At 37.9% G+C, this 21,733-nt stretch overlaps 1 protein-coding gene across 4 annotated transcripts in view; it reads left to right on the top strand.

The window, feature by feature from the left end:
- Nucleotides 1-21,733, top strand: part of TNKS (tankyrase) — a 223,285-nt gene that overhangs the window by 177,475 nt on the left and 24,077 nt on the right. For all 4 annotated transcript variants that reach the window (XM_032162495.2, XM_032162497.2, XM_032162498.2 and 1 more), the window contains exons 14-19: nt 3,435-3,580; nt 6,170-6,335; nt 7,757-7,976; nt 8,271-8,380; nt 17,582-17,770; nt 21,130-21,367. In XM_032162495.2, the coding sequence (XP_032018386.1) occupies nt 3,435-3,580; nt 6,170-6,335; nt 7,757-7,976; nt 8,271-8,380; nt 17,582-17,770; nt 21,130-21,367 (1,069 nt within the window). The remainder of the gene's footprint in view (nt 1-3,434; nt 3,581-6,169; nt 6,336-7,756; nt 7,977-8,270; nt 8,381-17,581; nt 17,771-21,129; nt 21,368-21,733) is intronic.

Below are 21,733 nucleotides of genomic sequence, written 5' to 3'. Positions count from 1 at the left end.
TTGTTGTTTTTTAAGAGACAAGGTCTCACTGTATTGCCCAGGCAGGCCTCAAACTCCTGGGGCTCAAGCAATCCTCTTGCCTTACCCTGCCTACCATCCAAGTAGCTGAGACTACAGGCATGCAACACTGCACCCAACTTTGCCTTTATTTATTTTTATAGAAAAGTTAATAGCAAATTTGCTATTGACATAGTACTTTTTACGATGTACTGTCAACTTTGTCACCTCTTCTTAAGCAAACTTTGTTTTTGCGATTTTTAGCAAACTAATTTTAGCATTCTTGATAACATATACTGGTTGAAAGTGACGGTAAACATATTTTAAGCTCTGTTGCCTAGAAATTTTATTTTTGTTTTAATATGTGGGCACTTCCAGGATCACTTCCAACTTACGATAGCATCAAAGTTATTTAAAGAAATATAGTAAATTTTAGTTGTGATAGCCACTAGGGAGAAATTTTTATGTTGTCTTAAATCTAAAACTGTATATTTTTTCTTAAAAATACTTCATCACTTGAAATGTATTCTAATAAAAGGAAATTCTTAAATATAAAACGATTAGGCTTCCTTTCAGAGCATGATCATCTCAGTGCTAGAATTGCTATATGTGCTTATTATACTTAATACATACTTTATTTTTAAAGCATACAGTTTTAAATTTCCTGTGTTTTGTATATGATAAGCAGATGTATACTACAGCTTTTAGGTTTCTTAAACAATCCATTCACAGTGAAGGCCAAATTTATTTTAATTTGTGGAATGGAAGTAGCAAAAGAAAACAAAGCAGCACAAATTGAGTGAGAATTAGGCCTGGTAAATTTCTTCCCCAAGAGACTTTAGAAAGTAGTAAAATTGAGGTTTTAGAAGAAGAGGCTGCTTGCTGAATAAAGCATTTGAAATTATGAAAAGTAGGTAGGAAGGATGTAAAATTGTTTTGGCATTAAAAAGAAAACTGAAACAAAATAAAGAATTCCTAAATCTTAAAAATCAAATATCTAATAAGCAGGATGGGCTTCTATTTCTGTAGCCTCACAAAATTAGTTGTGTTTCATTCCCTACCTATTCCTATTTTGTCAGTATTCTCTGCTAGAATAATAATAGAGTTAATTTAGAAGGTAAGAACCAGTGGGGGAAAGCAGCATTAGGAAGAAGCTTCAATCATGTCAGACTCCGTAGAGGGTGTTTGCTATCAATTTTTGCATCTTTTCTTTTTGATTTATGTATTTATTCATTTTTTATTTAATTTGATTTATCAATTATGCTATTTATATATTAATATAGCCACAGACTCGTTTGTCATGAAAAGATATTTGACCTGGTCAGATTACAACGGCTCTTCAGATTTTAGAGGCTGGTGCATTTCCGTATAGAGTTGATGAGACTGTGAACTTGCCCTTACTGCCCAGACTCCTTCCTGTCATGTGAAAATTACACCACTTTAAAAGCACTTGTTTTTATCCTACCTGTGTGAAAGATTTTGTCTTAGTCTATTTGTGCTGCTATAAAAAAATGCCATAGACTGGGCAATTTCTAAGCAATAGAAATTTATTTCTCTCAGTTCTGGAGGCTAGGAAGTCCAAGATCCAGGTACTGGTAGGCTTAGTGTCTGGTGGGGACCCCGTCTCTCTGCCTTCAAGGTGGTGTCTTGTTGCTGCCTCTTCTGGAGGGGACAAATGCTGAATTCTCACTTGGCAGAAGGCAGAAGGGCAAAACGGCCAAATGCTGTGGGAAGCCTCTTTTAGAAAGGCCTTAAGCCCTCATTCAGGAGGAAAGAGTCCACGTGACCCAGTCACCTCCTTAACACTACTGCATTGGAGATTAAGTTTCAACATGAATTCCAGAAGGACACAAACTTTCAACCCGTAGCACTCCTACTTCCTCTGTCAGTGGAAATCTTTCAGGTTCTTAATTTTTATGTAATAATAGCTTTTTACTGTGGCAGAAGTGGCAGCAAAATTAGTGAATGCCTGAAAATCCCGAGACCCTGCAATCATCCTTTATAGCTTAGAGCATGCTATTGTCTGGTTTGCTTTATTTGCTTTTTCTAATTTTCATTGCCTTTCTTCTGATCACTTCCCTCAAGTTGGATAATTAGGAAGGTAAGCAATGATACATGATGTAGCACAAAGACCAAGAGGTTAAAAATCAGTAAAGCAGGGTTTGAGTCTTTATTCTACCCCTTACCAACTGTTTGAAAAGGATAAGTCACTTAACCTTCATCCCTGATTTATCTGTAAAGTTAATTTATAAATTAACCTCCATCCTTGGTTTGTTACCTATCAGCTTCATAGACAGATAATAGTTTCCTCACTGAAAGAATATGATATTCTTTTTTTTTTTTTTTGAGATGGGGTCTCACTCTGTCACCAGGCTGAAGTGCAGTAGCGCAATTTCGGCTCACTGCAACCTCTGCCTCCCGGGTTCCAGTGATTCTTCTGCCTCAGCCTCCCGAGTAGCTGGGACTACAGGCATGCGCCACCGTGCCCAGCTAATTTTTGTATTTTTAGTAGAGACGAGGTTTCACTGTGTTGGCCAGGATTGTCTCGATCTCTTGACCTCGTGATCTGCCTGCCTTGGCCTCCCAAAGTGCTGGGATTGCAGGCATGAGCCATCGTGCCCGGCTGATATTCTTTATAAACTGTAAATTATTATTCAGATATTAGCATTACCCACTTATTACTACCAGTGATACAGTCTTTCATTCCTTCCATGGCATCCTGCTGCTTTGTAAACAAACTGAGCTTACAATTTAGATTGTGCTGAAATTGAAGCAATCAGAGAGAAATAAGGAGACAGAGAAGAGATTTGGAGGACATCTCTGTAAGACATGGAAGTAAAGCCCAAAAACTAGCGTATGATTAAAAAACCAGTTTAACTTGTAAAGGTAAGCAAACATTGCCCCAAAAGTCAAGTAAAGCACTGTTGACTACATAGCTTGGCTATAGTCAGTCAAAAGACCCAGGGAGTGGCCCAGGCAGAAAAATAATTTTCCAGAGCCTTTTTGCTTGCTTGACTCACATTAGAGACAGCAAGAGCTCTCTAGTTACATAGTCAACTGAGGTTGGTGTTAGGACAAGCAGATACGCTATGACAAACAGTAGAGCATATCCAGGGAGGAAAGACAAAGATAAAACAGCAAGGCACTATTTGCATTGGAAATGCTTGCTTTATTTTGGGTTTTTCTGTTTGATTCCGATTTTGGTCAGGAAATGTTGAAAAATATTAATTTGCTCTGTACATAATAAAAAATATTTGTAGTCACTGTAAAGGATAGTGCTGATTTCTAAACATTTGTATTGTCTAATCTTTGGAAATAAATATTCATTAGAAAATTCTAATTTATTTTATCCAAGATGCTGAACTATTTTGGGGCAAAACCTGTGAATAAATAGTAATGTTCGTTTTGTGTTTGTCTCTGTGTGTGCACCACGAAAGCAACTTTGCAGCCCTCAAAATGTGAATTGTAGAGACTTAGAGGGCCGGCATTCCACGCCCTTACACTTCGCGGCCGGCTACAACCGCGTGTCTGTTGTAGAGTACCTGCTACACCACGGTGCCGATGTCCACGCCAAGGACAAGGGGTACGTGTTAGAAGTTAGCTGTTTGGGAGTCATTCTCTTCATGCTTAAAAAAAATTTTAAATATTTTTGAAGTCTTAGATTTTTCCTGTATTAAAAAAGTAGTCCTTATTTTTTGTTTCAAATGTAAATTAAAACATAGAAATGTGCCGGGTGCGGTGGCTCACGCCTGTAATCCCAGCACTTTGGGAGGCCAAGGTGGGCGGATCATCTGAGATGAGGAGTTTGAGACCAGCCTGACCAACATGGTGAAACTCTGTCTCTATTAAAAATACAAAATTAGCCAGGCATGGTGGCACATGCCTGTAATCCCAGTTACTTGGGAGGCTGAGGCAGGAAAATCGCTTGAACCCGGGAGGTGGAGGTTGCAGTGAGCTGAGATCACACCATTGCACTCCAGCCTGGGCAACAAGAGCAAAATTCTGTCTCAAAAAAAAAAAAAAAACACATAGAAATGTACGGTATAGAAAGTGACAATTTCCCGTCAGCCCACCTCCTGCTTAGAGATACAGCATTAAAATGTTGACTATATTCCTCCAGATATTGTAAATGCATAGACTTGTGTATGTGCTGTGATGGTGGTGGTAGTGGTGATTTTTAATACAAATGGTGGTGCCATCCTATACGGTCTGCTTTGCAGTTTCCTTTTTTCCACCCAGTAGTATATCTTGAATAGTCTTCCCATATCAGTACTTAATAGTCTCATTCTTTTAATGCTTGTATATAGTATTTTATTACATTTTATGAATTTTATTTTGTTTTGCTTTTGAGACGGAGTCTCGCTCTGTCGCCCAGGCTGGAGTGCAGTGGCACAATCTCGGCTCACTGCAAGCTCCACCTCCCGGGTTCACGCCATTCTCCTGCCTCAGCCTCCCGAGTAGCTGGGAATACAAGGGCCCGCCACTACGCCCAGCTAATTTTTTGTATTTTTAGTAGAGACGGGGTTTCACTGTGTTAGCCAGGATGGTCTTGATCTCATGACCTCGTGATCCACCTGCCTCGGCCTCCCAAAGTGCTGGGATTAAAGGCGTGAGCCACTGCGCCCGGCCCTATATGAATGTTTTTATATAGTCTGTAAGTTATTGTTTATTCTTCTTTTTTGCTATTAAAAATGTACAGTCTCTTCTAAAAAGAATTCATCCATCCCAAAGACATCAGTATTCCTAGAAGCATAGTTTTATTTTTACTAATTCAGATACTCTATATTTTATATTAGTTTGCTGAATTATTTTAATTTGTCTAGGCAAATTTTAAGGCAGCTACTTAGAAATGTGAGAAAGGTATTTTAACTGATATGAATTCCCGTGTTCTGAGTTAATTTCACATCATCTCAAAATAAGCCAGTAGCTTTCTGTGTAATTACATAGAAGCACACAGTAGAATTAAACTGCACGATTTAGGCCTCATCGAACCATTATGTATTTATCTTTTAAAAGGGACCCATCAGACATTAATATTCACTAACAATATCACTAGTGCTTTCAAAGTGTTACAGTGCATTGGAGAGCAATCAGCGTTTGCTTCTGTTGCTCATTTTAACACTTAGCATATTTCATCCCAAAACTAAAAAAAAAAAAAAAAATGCACTTAATACTTTGCTTCTGCCATGTGTTAAGTTCAACACTTTATTCTTTTTATTTATTTATTTATTTATTTATTTTTATTTATTTTTTTTTTTTTTGAGACGGAGTCTCGCTCTGTTGCCCAGGCTGGAGTGCAGTGGCGCAATTTCGGCTCACTGCAAGCTCCACCTCCCGGGTTCACGCCATTCTCCTGCCTCAGCCTCTGAGTAGCTGGGACTACAGGCGCCCGCCACCACGCCCGGCTAATTTTTTGTATTTTTAGTAGAGACGGGGTTTCACCGTGGTCTCGATCTCCTGACCTCGTGATCTGCCCGCCTCGGCCTCCCAAAGTGCTGGGATTACAAGCGTGAGCCACCGCGCCCGGCAACTTTTTATTCTTTTGATGCACTCTTTTGTGGGATCATCTTTTTGTCCTTTTAGAATGTCAGCTGCTTACTAATCAGAGCTTAGACTCCTCTCAGAATAGTTTGCCCGTTTCTTATCTGAGTAGAACTTATAGTTGACATCGTCATTTTTCTTACTGAATACTTCTCTGAATTACCTGGATTGTGAGTTTTCATTATTTGGCACCTCAGTATTTAAAGCTGTGCACGGAAATCACCACTGAATCACCACTATGATTAAACTACTATGATTAAATCACCACTATGATTTACACAACTTTTTACCAAGGTAGCACTTGCCTAAATAAGTTAATTGCATTATATTTTTCATAAGTAAGCATACAATTTTTATTAGCAAAACTCATAAAGATAAGGATTGCTGTGAGTATATATCCATCCCCAAGAAACTTAGGAAAAAGTCTTTACATTGAAAGAACATTTTTGAAATTATTACTCCTTATTTAGAAATGGATAACTATATCTTAAAGAATAGAGGTGGATGTATTTCTTTTTGAGCAGTGTTCAGTATAGTCAGTACCATAGGAGAATGGTAGGATTTTTATTATAAGAATCATTTTAACTCAAAGGTTTGTTTTATGACTTTAAAATAATTTTCTTTTGTTTAGTGGCTTGGTGCCCCTTCATAATGCCTGTTCATATGGACACTATGAGGTGGCTGAGCTTTTAGTAAGGCATGGGGCTTCTGTCAATGTGGCGGATTTATGGAAATTTACCCCTCTCCATGAAGCAGCAGCTAAAGGAAAGTATGAAATCTGCAAGCTCCTTTTAAAAGTATGTAGTTTAAAAAGTTATGAAATATAAACTAATTTTATTTATATTTTGGTTATTACTTGAAAGTAAGTTGGGGTATGTTATTCTATTAAGAACAATACTGCTGTAGAAACTGCTCTCATTTTCTATTTCCCAGAAGACTGTTTATGTGATATGATATATAGCTTTGCCTAGTGCCTAAAATGAATATCTGAAATGGTTTAAGTCCATGTCATAAAAATTCATCAAAGTAGGTTTTAGAAAGAGCTGAAGTAGTTTGCATTGCTTATCTAGTACTTACAGTATTAATATCAGAAAAAACTGTACAGGAGAAGCAAGCTTTTCAATCAAGTTGGGTTTTTTTTCCTTGTTGGCTATTTTATTATTGTTAACTAACTCATTCTTCATTAGTAAACATTAAACATTGTATCTTTTAAGAACTTACTGTAATATCAGATTTTTATTAAAATATAAGATAATCTCTAAAGTTGTTCATATAGATTTGAGATACATGTAAAAGAGTGAAAACTAGTAGTTATATGAAACTAACTATAGTTTATGCTCACTGTAAGTTAAAGTATATTTTTAAAAAACGACCAGATGTGTATTTATGATATTTTCTTTTGCCTTTTTTTAACCGCAGAAAAAAAATTGATGTGTTTAAATAAAATTCTTCTCCCTTCATTTTTATGATATCAAATACATTCTTATGAATCTTGAGAAAAACACAATATCTGATACTCATTTTTATCATCATTGGTTGGTAAGAAATAACTTCCAAGTCATTGTGAATCCGTTGTCCAACTTGACTTACAACTAATTTCCGCAGTAAGCCCATGACAGTCTGTGGCCGAACCATAATAAAAATTATTGACTTCTATTTATTTTATTTAATAGGTATTGGTAATTAAACTTTTAAAATCTATAACTTTTAATACATTTATATCTAATTTCATGATGTTAAGACTTAGGATAAAAATATTAAAAATATTACCAAACTTTATTCTTACTGATGGCCTTTAGAATTAAGTCCTTTTTTACCAGTGTGTCTTACTCTACTCTCTTCTTTTTCATACCTACTGAGTATCTTTATGTAATTGAATCTGGTCAAAATTAACATCCATGCTATTCTTCAAAGTAAAATAGGTTTCCAAAGACAACTTGGAGTCTGAGAAAAAGTGTATTATACAAGTTGTCTCAAAGATACTTAACACTCCCTACTTTATCATCACCATTGATCCTGAAGCTTTGACTGTGTAGTATTAATAGTTAGAAAGCTGATCCATTATATTGCTAAGTAGGAATTTTGCAAAGTGTTTTTCAAAATGCATATAGAGTAGATACCTTCCCCAGAGGAACAAAGGTAGAGTAAATTAAGCACCTACCTACCTGCCTACTTACTACAGAAAATACAAACCCCATTGGGTTTTTCTTCTTTGTAGCATGGAGCAGATCCAACTAAAAAGAACAGAGATGGAAATACACCTTTGGATTTGGTAAAGGAAGGAGACACAGATATTCAGGACTTACTGAGAGGGGATGCTGCCTTGTTGGATGCTGCCAAGAAGGGCTGCCTGGCAAGAGTGCAGAAGCTCTGTACCCCAGAGAACATCAACTGCAGAGACACCCAGGGCAGAAATTCAACCCCTCTGCACCTGGCAGGTAAGCGCCCCCAGTGCCTCCAAGCCTCCTTTTCCTTTCTCGGACACCTAATACAGTTTACTAAAAGATGAAAGCCATGCTGAACATAAATGGGACTACTTAGTAAAATGCTCTTGACTGACATAGTTTTGTATAATTTCTTATTGTGAAGTCCTTCCATTATGTGATAATAGTATTAGCTTTTGAAGTAAAAAGTATTAAAACCTTAACATTTGCTGGTCCTTATTACATATGTATGTATTTTTTTTCTTTTAAGCTGAAACGTTTCCTGTATTTTTTTTTCACTCTAAATAGCAGGCTACAATAACCTGGAAGTAGCTGAGTATCTTCTAGAGCATGGAGCTGATGTTAATGCCCAGGACAAGGGTGGTTTAATTCCTCTTCATAATGCGGCATCTTATGGGGTAAGCATACTAACATTAAAATCTAGAAAACTGACCGGGCATGGTGGCTCACGCCTGTAATCCCAGCACTTTGGGAGGCCGAGGCAGGTAGATCACGAGGTCAGGAGATGGAGACAATCCTGGCTAACACGTTGAAACCCCGTCTCTACTAAAAATACAAAAAATTAGCCGGGCATAGTGGCGGGCGCCTGTAGTCCCAGCTACTCGGGAGGCTGAGGCAGGAGAATGGCGTGAACCCGGGAGGCGGAGCTTGCAGTGAGTCGAGATCGCGCCACTGCATTCCAGCGTGGGGAACAGAGCAAGACTCTGTCTCTAAATAAATAAATAAATAAATAAAATAACATCTAGAAAACTTCCCTGACATTTACGACTTTATTAAATGCATACTATGCATTAAGTAAGTAGATATCTAACTAATAGCATGATTTAGCATAATTTAATCTTTTGTTCAGAGTTTTGGCGTATCTTCCCTGCTAAGCTTAACTACCTTTTGGCCAACAGTCGTGCTTTTTATTGCTTTTTGGCCTCAGCACATTATCAAGCACAATAATAGGCATGTAATGGGTGCTCAGTTTATATTTATCAATAATATAATATAATAAATATATATAATGTAAAATAATATAAATATCAATTTCTTAGTTCTACCTCAAGTAGATTTTAAAAACTATAAAAGCTGTGCAGCTGTTATACAGGCATGGAAATTATGGTGGCTTACATTTATCATCAGCACCTTAAAAATATTCGAGTAGCCAGGCACAGTGGCACACGCCTGTCATCCCAGCCATTCAGGAGGCTGAGGTGGGAAGATCGCTTGAGCCCAGGAGTTCAAGGCCACCCTGGTCAACATAGTGAGACCTCATCTAAAAAAAAAAAAAAATTAAATGGTTGAGCAGTTGACATATATGGTTTCATAGAGTAGGAATTACTAGCTAAAACCTCCAGGTGAAAGTCCAGAGTTACCCTTTCAAACACTGTCATCGGTTGTAAGAGGAAGAGAAATGGATTGCAGTGCCTTGATGCCATATGTCAGAACTGACTGACTGGAAGTAACTAAGTAAGGCCCACTCAAGCCTGATGGCTCACGGCAGAAATAGGATGAATGCTCATGTGCTTGAGAGTTCATCCACTTAATCCCTTCTTGACTGTAAAAACCCACAGATGCCAGTTCATACGCACCAGGTGTTCTCACAGTTGGAGTCACTACTGATAGAAGGTGGTTTCTAGACTTGCAAAAGCCTGACGAACTATAAATAAAAACCCAACCAAGCCAACCACCTTGACTACCATATTCTTCCTCCTACTGCCTTCTCCCTGGCCCTTCGTAATGAGACTGTCGTCTCTCAGGCCCATTCTACAAAGACCTGTATTTCAGAGAGGACAAATCTGAGTGAGGGAGGATACTTTGAAGGAAAGCAACAATCCCGTTTTTTGAAAGAAAATTATGCTTCCAAGTATGATATAAATTAATTGAAAGTATCATATTTAATGAGTATTAGTACTGAAATCCTCTTGAAACTACAGTATTTAAAGTTACCTTTCTAAAGATGAGTAGTCTTTTATTAAAATTCGTAGAAATTTTAACCTTCCTACACATAAGGTTCTCAATTTCTCTGAACAACAAATACTTCTTCCAAAGACTTAGCATGCTAAATATTTGCTGCTAACTTACTACATATACATTTACATGTAATTCTTGTTTTTTTTTTTTTTTTTTGAGAACAGGCCGGACTGCAGTGGCGCTATCTTGGCTCACTGCAAGCTCCGCCTCCTGGGTTCACGCCATTCTCCTGCCTCAGCCTCCCGAGTAGCTGGGACTACAGGCGCCTGCCACCATGTCTGCTAATTTTTTGTATTTTTAGTAGAGATGGGGTTTCACTGTGTAAGCCAGGAATGATCTCTATCTCCTGACCTCATGATCCGCCCACCTCAGCCTCCCAAAGTGCTGGGATTACAGGCGTGAGCCACCACGCCCGGCCTACATGTAATTCTTGATCATTAAGTTATAACTTATACATGTATATCATTTGGAGACTAATTTTCAGCACTTCTTAGCATAATTGTTCTCTTCATATGGTATTCTACTAATCCTTTTGCTAAGCTTCAGTTAAGAGTTTGTAAAGCCAATGGGATCAGTAGAACTGAAATTAGATCTTTTATCATCTCTGTAAACCTACTATGAGTAAGGACAGATGGTGGCCGTAGAATTATTATAATGAACTGGTCTAGTAAAGCTTATGTTACACTGTCAACTGTGTAGACTGCAGTAGATCTCATACATTGTGGATGTAGGGAAGTTCTACTCCATTAGCCTTCACCTTTCACAGTCTTTATAGCAGTCACGGAGGATAAGGAAAAGAAAAATTAATTTATAAAGTATTTTACCTTTTGGTCCTCATTGTTCTCATGGGATAGCGTTAAGATGTGTTCTACTCCATTAGTCTTCACCTTGCACAGTCTTTATAGCTGTCACAGAGGATAAAGAAAAGTTAATTTATAAACTAAGTATTTTACCTTTTGATCCCCATCAGTTAAGATGTTACTTACTGTACATGTGTGTCACTTGATGACCACCGTGAAGATAGTAAAATGTACAGTGGTTGTCTTGTGGCTCAAGCGTAATGTAAAGTGCTGGTCGACATTGTCTAACTTCACGTTCCCTTGAGGCTGACTTGCTGTAAGCTGAAGAGAGATGTAATGCAATCGGTCTCCCAACCGGAAGTCCACTCTTTCATTTTCATAAACTTTATTCACCATCACCCATAACTCCCCTTCTCCTTTTCTAACTCCAAGTGAGAAAAAATAATGAACACTTTTTTTCACTATCTCTTTTTATGTTATCCTCTTTTTATGTTTGTTAAATCCCTACTGCTTAGCTCTTTGTAAATGAAGGTAACTTACTGAGGTGAAAATGATCAAAAAATTCTCCAGGCCTTGTAAAGGGCATTTGATAGAAGTTTTGATCAACCTGGTTCATCTCATTCTTGTATGGAAGAATGCAAATGGGCTACATAATGTGTTTATAGCAGGTATTTTTACTTCATTGTGAGGGTGGATTGAGTCACTCAGAAAATTTTTTCAGGTATTAAACTCATAAATTTAAAAATCAGCCATCTGTGTGTTGATGACTGTTACTTTTTTTTTGACAAACTTTCACTTTGGTGATTTCTAGACCTTTTTTTGAATTATCTTTTTTTTTTTTTTGGTCAGATACATGAGTGTGATAATACCTTTTTTTTGTTTGTTAACATGGACAACCCACTTCCCTCAGCAATCTCACATGACATACAGTGACTCTCAGTTGGCATTTTCCCCATTCACAATCTCTGCTCTGCAAAATAATCTTATGTAATGCCACTTGTAAAACCTATAATCTATTATTAGTAACCAATCAGTAACCATATTAAGTAGTATTTCTCTTAATCTCAATTAATAGACTTAAAGTAAGGCTAGGCATGGTGGCTCACTTCTGTAATGTTAGCACATTGGGAGGCTGAGACAGCAGTATGGTTTAAGGCCAGGATTTTGTGACCAGCCTGGGAAACATAGTGAGACCCTATCTCTACATAATTATTTATAAATAAATGTTTATAAATAAAATTTAATAAATATTTATAAATATTTAAAATATAATGAATTAAATTAAGAAATATTTATTAGTACTCCTTATATATACTTATATATATTTATATATATATTTAAGGATATATATATATATATAAGGAGTACTAATACATATATTTATATATTTAAGGAGTACTAATAGTAACACAATATAAAAAGTTTAAAAAGCTACTTTGTCTCCCCTTAAGAGTAGATACAACTATGCTTCTATTATTTGTAGATTGATACATCTGTGTATCTTTCAAAAGTTCCTTTTTATTCATTCTATCCTGCCTTGGCTGGATATTTTAATGAAATCATAGGACTCCAGTCTACATTTCTATTAGGATGGCAAAACACTGATTATGTTGTATTCATCCCATGAATTTGATGATGCTTGAACTAGCCTGGCCACATATCATCATTTTGTGGAGTAGATTTTCTGTGGCATATCATCTGGAATACAACTTCTATTCTGAAAATTAAGCAATTTACAGAGCAATTGTAGGTATAGTGTTACCCAGTAATCTCTACTTAAATCATTTCTTCTTCCTAATATTATTCTCTTTCCCATTTTCAGCTTGGAAGGAAAATGGCTCTTGTGTTTTAGTCTAGCAAACTCTGCAGGCATCTGTGGTTTAATGGAAAAACCTGAACTTAGGGTCTGAATATCTGGAATCTAGTCTTTCCCCTTCTGTTTTATAACCCAGTAGTCTTCAGCAAGTGTCTAACATTTTCTCATCTTCAGTTTTCTCAGTAGTAAAAGTTGGGTTCCAAGACCTCCTTTCCAGGTTGTTGTAATGAATAAATGAGACCGTGCATGTGGAAATTGCATTAACTAATGTAAGGCATTACAAAAATACAAGGTAATACTGTTATTATAAAATAACTTGCTTCATGGCCGGGTGCAATGGCTCATGCCTATAACCCCAGTACTTTGGGAGGCTGAGGCTGGAGGATCTTTCAAGCCCAAGAGTTCAAGACCAGCCTAGGCAACATAGTGAGATCCCATTTCTACCAAAAAATACCTATCTATATCTGTATCTATAGATATATAGATATTAAAAATTAGTAAATTCCTCGCTTCCCACAGCTCCTGTACTGAGCCAGTCAGAGTAAGGGCTGCATGTCACTCCTACATCTCACAGCCTTAGGAATAATCTGTATATTTGACTGGCTCAGTGCTGTATTAAATAAACACAGATTAATTGACTAGCCTGAGGATGAAATAATAATCTGAGGTAGCTGTGAAATTACATCGTTATTTACTTATGTAGTTATTTATTGATCATTATTCCTTCATACATATTTACCTTTTTTCACCTAGAGAGCTCAGTCTGCTCTCTGTGTGTCTTTAAGCCTTTTTTGTATAAAAAGAACCTCAGTTTTTCCAAATAGAGAAAAAAATACATATTTATTTAAGAAGCATCAATAAAAATTACAAGTTACATGAGAGCTGATATTAGTGGTAGTATGCCTTACTGTGTTGGTGTTCTTTATATAATAATGCCTTGTGTTATATTTGAATGCATGTTTATACAAGACAGTTAACTTTTCTGCTAGTCAGTAAATGGCATTGATACTTATTACCACAAAGCATGTAAATTTATATCTTATAAGAGTAAATCAATTGACTGATTCATTTTCTCTCAACTGTTTTTATTTTCCAATGCTTTCTCTAAAATGGATAATATTTGGGGAATCTCATGACGTAATTGTAATAAAGCCTCTGTACAATTAAATGGCTTTAACTGAAGCCAAGCACATTTCTCTTTCCCCTACTTCCTACCTTTTTAACATTAAAAGCTTCCCAGTCTTTTTAGGTTGTATTTGTCATTTAATTTAAAGCATTTTGTATTGCAGCTGGATTCTGAAACCAGGTTAAATTGTCTGTTTCTCCTGGAAACATTCCAACAGAGATCAGTTTCTTTTCTGGACCTTCTAGTTCAATACTTCACTTTTATCTACTGTGGTGAATAGAACCGAACTGCTATTTATTGAATTTGTCAGCCTTAAATTCCAGTTACTATTTTTGCCTCAGTGGTATAGCTATTTAAAAGAATTAAACAGCTTAAGAACTGTATTTTTAGTCTACTTGGGTAGTAATATACTCCTTCCTTTTCATTGTTCTTTCAGACATTTGTCAGAAAATTTCACAAGCATGTAATTGGTTTGTCCAAGCATAAACTATAACTTCAATATAAAGAAAGCTTAATAATTCATACCAGATATACAATTCATTTTATACACACATACACAAACACGTAATTTTCCTTGGACTTTTTGTAATTTTGGAAGCCTGCGTAAATTAGTCTACCAAATTATATTATTCTGCCTATAAACATGGGAGTTCAATAAAAGTAATCATCAGAAACACAGTTTAAATAGCTGTAACCTCACTGGGGAGAAGCTTGAAATTATTCCATGCTTTTGGACAAAATTTGCTGTCTTTTTTCAACATACAGCCTCTGAATAAGGGAGATAAATTACTAGGTTTGGTTTTGTTTTAGGTGATTTTGATAATACCACAAGTGGTACATCTGTTTTCATCTTTTGTGTTAGAAAATTTAAAAATAATTAAGCTATAGAATTAATTTTATAGTGATACTATAATCCCAGAAGAATCACAAAACATATCCTGTTTTGAGAGGACAGTCTGATTATGCTGCTTATTATTTTATTTTTTGTTTAGGGGGTTTTTTGTTTTGTTTTGTTTTGAGATGGAATCTTACTCTTCACCCAGGCTGGAATGCAGTGGTGCAATCTTGACTCACTGCAATCTCCGTCTCCCGGATTCAAGCGATTCTCCTGCCTCAGCCTCCCAAGTAGCTGGGATTACAGGTGTGTGGCGCCACACCCAGCTAATTTTTGTATATTTAGCAGAGATGGAGTTTCGCTATGTTGGCCAGGCTGGTCTCAAACTCCTGACCTCAAATGATCTGCTGGCCTCGGCCTCCCAAAGTGGTGGGATTACAGGCATGAACCACCACACCTGGCGTGTTTTTTGTTTTGGGGTTTTTTGCTTTGTATTATTAGAGCAAATGTGGAAGCTTTCCTTAGTAGTTGGCTGATCTGTACTTTTCTTTTTAAGATAAATGTTCTTCACTTTGTTTTCAGAAACTACTATTTCTAAAATTAAGAAATACAGATATTTATATTACATAAAGTTAAATACTACGTCAGAAAAAGTGCTTGTTCTTTTTGAAGTGAGTGTCTTCAAGAGTGCAGGGAAGATGATATCTTAAGGAAGATAGAAAGTGACATGCATTAAGTCACACCTTGGGATCTTTCTTGGCCTTCCCTGTCTTTTCCCGTGCTCAGAACTGTCTTCCTTAAAAACCTCAATGTATGGTAGGTGAGCAGCAGCATGAGTTAGAAATTTATTCTCAACAGATAATGTGCTTTTGAGTTAATTATCCAAACTGACCAAGTTATGCCCAGAAATGTGTCTGTAAGGGACACAAATGTGCCAGTTGCACCAAATTATGGTATATTGGAGTTGAAATGGATCTCAGAAATACTTAAGTGGTAACCAGCCTAACTTCCTAAATGTATTTATAAAAACACACAAGTTATTTTTAATATTCTTAAAAAGCCTATTTGTTGAATCAGGAGTACCTATTGTGTAATTGATTGTGTTAGCTTATCTTATAAGGATTTTTGGGAAGAAGCTGAAGCCTTTTGCTATATGGAGCTCTTACTTGAGTGAACCTGGTCTCCATGGAATTTGCTCCTACATTGGCTTTTATAGTCCTGCTCCTTTATAGTTCTTCTCCAGCTTCCATTTTTCCTCTTGTCTCCTCTGAGGATTTTTCTTCCACTCTCCTTTTCCAAAATATTGTTGTTTTCAAGGTTTTATCCACCTTGTAATTATCTTTATGTATTCCTTTCCTTAATGAGCTCATTTATCAAGTAGCTGCAACTATTAATCCACTATTCCATTTCATAATCTCCCTGGAGCCCCCAGCCCCAGTCCTCACCCCTCCATAGGTATTGAGCAAATGCTGGTTGGTGGGTGAGTGGTAGGAGAGTGAGTAAGTGAATGAAGCCCCCTTGACTGTGCTCCAGCTTTTTCTGACAAACCGTCTACAGAATGTCTTTACTTCGATGTTTTACCTCAAGAGGTGCCTACCTCAATGAGCCTTATCTGAGAGTTTCATACCTACTTAAACTTTTTTTTTTTTTTTTGAGACGGAGCCTTGCTCTGGTACCCAGGCTGGAGTGCAGTGGTGCAATCTCAGCTCACTGCAACCTCCGCCTTTTGGGTTCAAGTGATTCTCTTGCCTCAGCCTCCCGAGTAGGTGGGATTACAGGCATGCACCACCATGCCCAGCTAATATTTGTATTTTTAGTTGGGACGGGGTTTCACTATGTTGGCCAGGCTGGTCTTGAACTCCTGACCTCAGGTGATCTGCCCACCTCACCCTCCCAAAGTGCTGGGATTACAGGCATGAGCCACCGCACCCAGCCCCTACTTAAACTTTTACAACTCAATTTCTGTTAATAGTTCTACCTTATTTTCTAATCTTCTAGATTCCCCCTTCCTTCCCACCCCCCAAAAAAATGTAGTCATCTTTGACTTTTCTATCTGTCTTCTGTTGTGAATTTGGCTTTCTAAACCCAATTTTTTTTTTCTTTCAAAATTTCTCAGATTTAGCCCTTCTTTTCTGCTTTTCTGTAACTGTCAACGGTTCAGGGTCTCATCACCTCACGCCCAGGTTATTAGCATATCTGCTGCTAACATTTCCTCCACCCCTCAATCATTTAGACATAACAGACCAATTTTCATAAAATGTTATGTTGCTTTTTCAAAGGCTGAAGAGAAAACATTGAGAATCTTTGAGATGAGTATTTCAGTAAATCTGATTGCAGTAGGTTAGAAAAGAAATGGGAAGATAAGAGAATCAATGTGAATAGAATGCGTATTTGAAAAGTTTGGCAGATAGATTAGACCATTAATAGAAGATTTGAATTAGGTACTAGTTTCACTTTACAAAACGAAACACCTTACATAGTATTTGTTTTTAAAATAAAGCTGAATATATTAGAAGGATGCATTTTTTGAAAAAAAGCCCATGAACAGTTACAGGGTAGTAGTATAATTGTGTAATTGAGATTTTGAAGGAGGCAAGAAAAGATGGAGTCCAAAGTGTAGGTAGAAGACTGAAATACTCTTTTTTTTTTTTTTGAGACGGAGTCTGGCTCTGTCACCCAGGCTGGAGTGCGGTGGCACGATCTCGGCTCACTGCAAGCTCCGCCTCCCGGGTTCACGCCATTCTCCTGCCTCAGCCTCTCCGAGTAGCTGGGACTACAGGTGCCCGCCACCACGCCCGGCTAATTTTTTGTATGTTTTTAGTAGAGACGGGGTTTCACCGTGGTCTCGATCTCCTGACCTCGTGATCCGCCCGCCTCGGCCTCCCAAAGTGCTGGGATTACAAGCGTGAGCCACTGCGCCCGGCCTTTTTTTTAAGAAACTTCTGTTAAGGATGAAAATGGAGATACAGAGGAGTGAATTGTTAAATAAAAACAAGAATACACAATGGTGCTTTACCAGATGATCTCATTCTTAACTCTTTGTATCCTTTTCTTTTTCTTCAGCATGTTGACATAGCGGCTTTATTGATAAAATACAACACATGTGTAAATGCAACAGATAAGTGGGCATTTACTCCTCTCCATGAAGCAGCCCAGAAGGGAAGGACGCAGCTGTGTGCCCTCCTCCTAGCGCATGGTGCAGACCCCACCATGAAGAACCAGGAAGGCCAGACACCTCTGGATCTGGCAACAGTAAGTCCTCATTTCAGATACTGAGTATTGTTCCTTAAACTTTCAGAGATGACATTAGATTCTCAGGTTCACCAGCTTACTTTTAGTCGTGTTTATTTCACTTAGAACGGAGATCTTCTTCTGAAAATTTTTGAAGTTCACACTTTTTCTATGAAAATACACTTTAAAACTCTTAAGACAAACTAAACAGTAAGTTAATTTTTTTGCCCTTCTTAGCCTGCCGGGAAAACATGAATCATAAGAAAACACATTTTTAGAGTGTACCCTCAAAGAATTACATTTAGTAAAATATCTTGTACCTTCTATATTTGGCATATTATTGTAGAGCAACTAATGTTCATGATAATTTACCTAAGTCTATGAGATAGTCAAAGAAAAATTAACTCTGGGCAGTATTATTTAACTGCAAAGTTAAGCACTGCATCATCTTCCGTAAACTTTTTGAAAACCAGGGAGTTACTTTATACTCACAATAATTTCTCATTTTTAAGCCAGAAATGTTTTTTCAAGTTATGTTCTGTTTCATTTATTGATTGCTGAATAACACTCTGTTTCAAAACACTCAGTGGCTTAAAATAATAATAACTTATTATTTCTTATGATTCTGTATGTTGGCTAGGAGATTCTTCTGGTCTTACCTGGGGTCACTTGTGCAACTGCATATAGCTGGTGGCTGGGACAGAAACATAAAGACAGCTTCACTCATATTCCTGGAGCCTTGACAAATACAACTAGAAGGCTGGGGCCTCTCTAGTCCCATGTGGCATCTCATCATTAAGTGGTCTTGTTAGAATTTCTGCACAGAATAATTGTATCTCAAGAGGGAGAAAGCAGAGGCTGCCATTGTTCTTTAAGGCTAATCCTGGAATTGACATGCTGTCACTTCCGCCACATTCTGTTGTGCAAAGCAAGTCATGAAGTCAGCTCAGGTTCAAGGAATAGGAAAATAGATTCCACTTTCTTTGAAAGGAGAAGCAAAAATTTCGTGGCCATCTTTAATCAGCCACAGTCTACCCTGTAAATACAAATTAAATCTATTTTTCCCACATTCAAATTACACTCACTTGCCATGTGCTCCCCCCACCAACAGGGGGCAGATAGTCATCACTGGGTCCTTAGCAATTCTAAAATTCAGCCAGGCACATGTTATCAGGGCCATCTACTCAGGAGTTAGGGAATGATCCCTGATTGGGGCCCAGTTCTGCTCCCAGGGAGTGGTTCACTGTGGCTGTCTGTTTTTTTCCTTTCTTCCCCCCCCCCCCTTGAGACACAGTCTGCATGATCATGGCTCACCACAACCCCAACCTCCCAGATTCAAGCCATCCTCCCACCTCAATCTCCTAAGTAGCTGGGACTACAGGCACATGCCACTGTGCCTGGCTGTTTTTTTTTTTTTTTTTTTACTTTTTGTAGAGACAGGGTCTTGCTATGTTGCCCAGGTTAGTCTTGAACTTCTGGGCTCCTCCCTCAGCCTCCTTCCTCAGCCTCTCAGAGTTCTGGGATTACAGGTGTGAGCCACTGTACACAGCCTCTGTAGCTCTTGGCCATGCCCTCTGAATTATCCTTCTCTTTTCATAAGAAATGGATTATATTTACAGCCAAATGGCTTTCTCAACCTGTTCCCTGCTCCTAGAAATTTAGGGGACCCTGAGCCTTTTATCATTTTAATCCACCTGTCCCTTTTAGTCCAAACTAGTACAACTCTTCCTTTATAAACTTTTGGATTTCCCATCAAATTACACACCACTCCATCAGCCAAAAGCCCCGCCCACAGATCTTTTCAAGACAGGTCCCTCTCTAACATGGAATCCAAGTCAAGGTGCAGTGGGACAATGCCCATAAGATCCTTTGAAGTTCTTTCATGTAGCCAAGGGAATTCACAAGGTACCACCTTAGAGGTTTTTTAAAGATTTTGAGGTAATATATCTATACCTCTAGTTGGTTTTTATTCTGAGGCCATGTTTTCCTGTCAGCAGCCTGGATTTGACCTTTGGCCTGAGGCCGTGCCTTACTTGAAGAAACTTTTGCTGATGGAGAGGCTGGGAATGGTGAATAATTTTATTTTCTAATCTAGTAAATGTTAAGTGAATACATTTCCTTAAAGAGAACTGAACAGTTCCTTTCTCTCTTCCTGTACCTTATTATGGGCAGATAAACACTCCAGTCCAGTTGACCAGGCAGAATTTGTTCTGGAAATTTCCTTAGCCAAATTTACAAATTTATTTAGGTTTACGTTCTACCTTCCATAAGACCTCATGTGCCAGTGTTGCCAAACTTTGTGCTACACAGCATCAGTCCCCTTTCTCTCGCCTTCAGTAGCACTTGCCTATCTTCCATTCACAGCCTCCCTCAGCAATAACCAGGCCACCCTTCATGCCTCCAACCAAAGCCCATGTCCACCAGCACCCCACTTCCAGGTACTGGTGTGCATTTCATTTATCTATTGCTGCCCACTAAGCCACCCCCAAACCCACTGAGGGTTTAACTTGACGATTTATTATTTCTCACTCATCTGGGAGTTGACTGGGCTCAGCCGGGGCAGTTCTGCTGGTTTTGTAGTTACCTGCCCCTGGGAACTCAGCAGAGGCTGGAGCTTCGAAGATGGCCTTTCATCCTGCAGGGCTCTCCTGCATAGGATCTCATCACTCAGTAGTGCAGCCCAAACTTCTGTACAACATGGCAGATGGCTTCTAAGAGAGTGAAAGTAGACACTGCCAATCCACTTCAAGCCTGGCTCATAAGTCTCAGAACGTCACTTCTTCTGCATTCTATTGGTCAAGACAACTCACAGGGCAAACCACAGACCACATTTGGGGGGGGGGGGGTAGAAATTCAAGGGGAGGCATACATGACAGGTGGAAGGAATTGACGGGTGGCTGTCTTTGGAGACTATCTCCTGCATGCTTGAAAAGCAGTTACATCTAATACTTAAAAACTGAAAAGTTTATGAATAAATGAACTAAATTAAAGTGTCATCCCTTTGAAATTTCACCAGATGTTAATTGTACATGAAATTATTAAGTGTGAAGTAAATAACCAGATTATAGCTGTTAAAACATAAACAAAATATAGTAAATATGGAAATTTTTTCTAAAGAAGGGTGACAGTTAACACTGAAAGTGCTTTTTTTAATGAAAGAAGAAATATTTTTAAAAATTACATAGTTTCTCCAATTCTGTCTACTGAAACTATTGAAACTCTTTGGAGCTGTGGATAGGAGAAGGAATAATCAAAAACCAGTAGGTGATAATGAGGCATTCATTAAGGAAAAAATCCACAAAGTATTTGGTTGTTAGTGAAAAACTTACCATTTTAATATATATTATTTTCATGGTTTTTGCTTTTAATCATTTTTTTAGGCTGACGATATCAGAGCTTTGCTGATAGATGCCATGCCCCCAGAGGCCTTACCTACCTGTTTTAAACCTCAGGCTACTGTAGTGAGTGCCTCTCTGATCTCACCAGCATCCACCCCCTCCTGCCTCTCTGCTGCCAGCAGCATAGACAACCTCACTGGCCCTTTAGCAGAGTTGGCCGTAGGAGGAGCCTCCAATGCAGGGGATGGCGCCGCGGGAACAGAAAGGAAGGAAGGAGAAGGTGAGTAGACCTTGTGAATGCTTATTTATTTATACCTTTTGTTAGTGGAGCAGAATTACTTTTTTCTATTGATAATTATTGAATGCCTCAATTAGAGACGTCCTGTCTGTAAATTTTCATACACGTAACATCTTATAAGAAATATTTCTTCATAGAAGGCTGCCACGTTTCTTGGCATTGTCATTGTTCTTATTTCTGTATATTCTAGAGCATCTGTTTACAACCATAGCATCTTATTGAACCACTTATACTGAAATTGTGTCAGAACACAACTGAGAGGTCATTTCAGGAATGAAAACTAAAATGATAGCTGATACTTTTAGATTTTTTAATTCATTAAAAGCTTTAGATTTTTCTATATAAGTA

The sequence above is a fragment of the Hylobates moloch genome, unplaced genomic scaffold (genome assembly GCF_009828535.3).
Source record: "Hylobates moloch isolate HMO894 unplaced genomic scaffold, HMol_V3 SCAFFOLD_8, whole genome shotgun sequence".
Classification (NCBI taxonomy): Eukaryota; Metazoa; Chordata; class Mammalia; order Primates; family Hylobatidae; genus Hylobates; species Hylobates moloch.
Note: the sequence above shows the minus strand (reverse complement) of the source record. Positions and strands in the feature narration are given on the sequence as shown.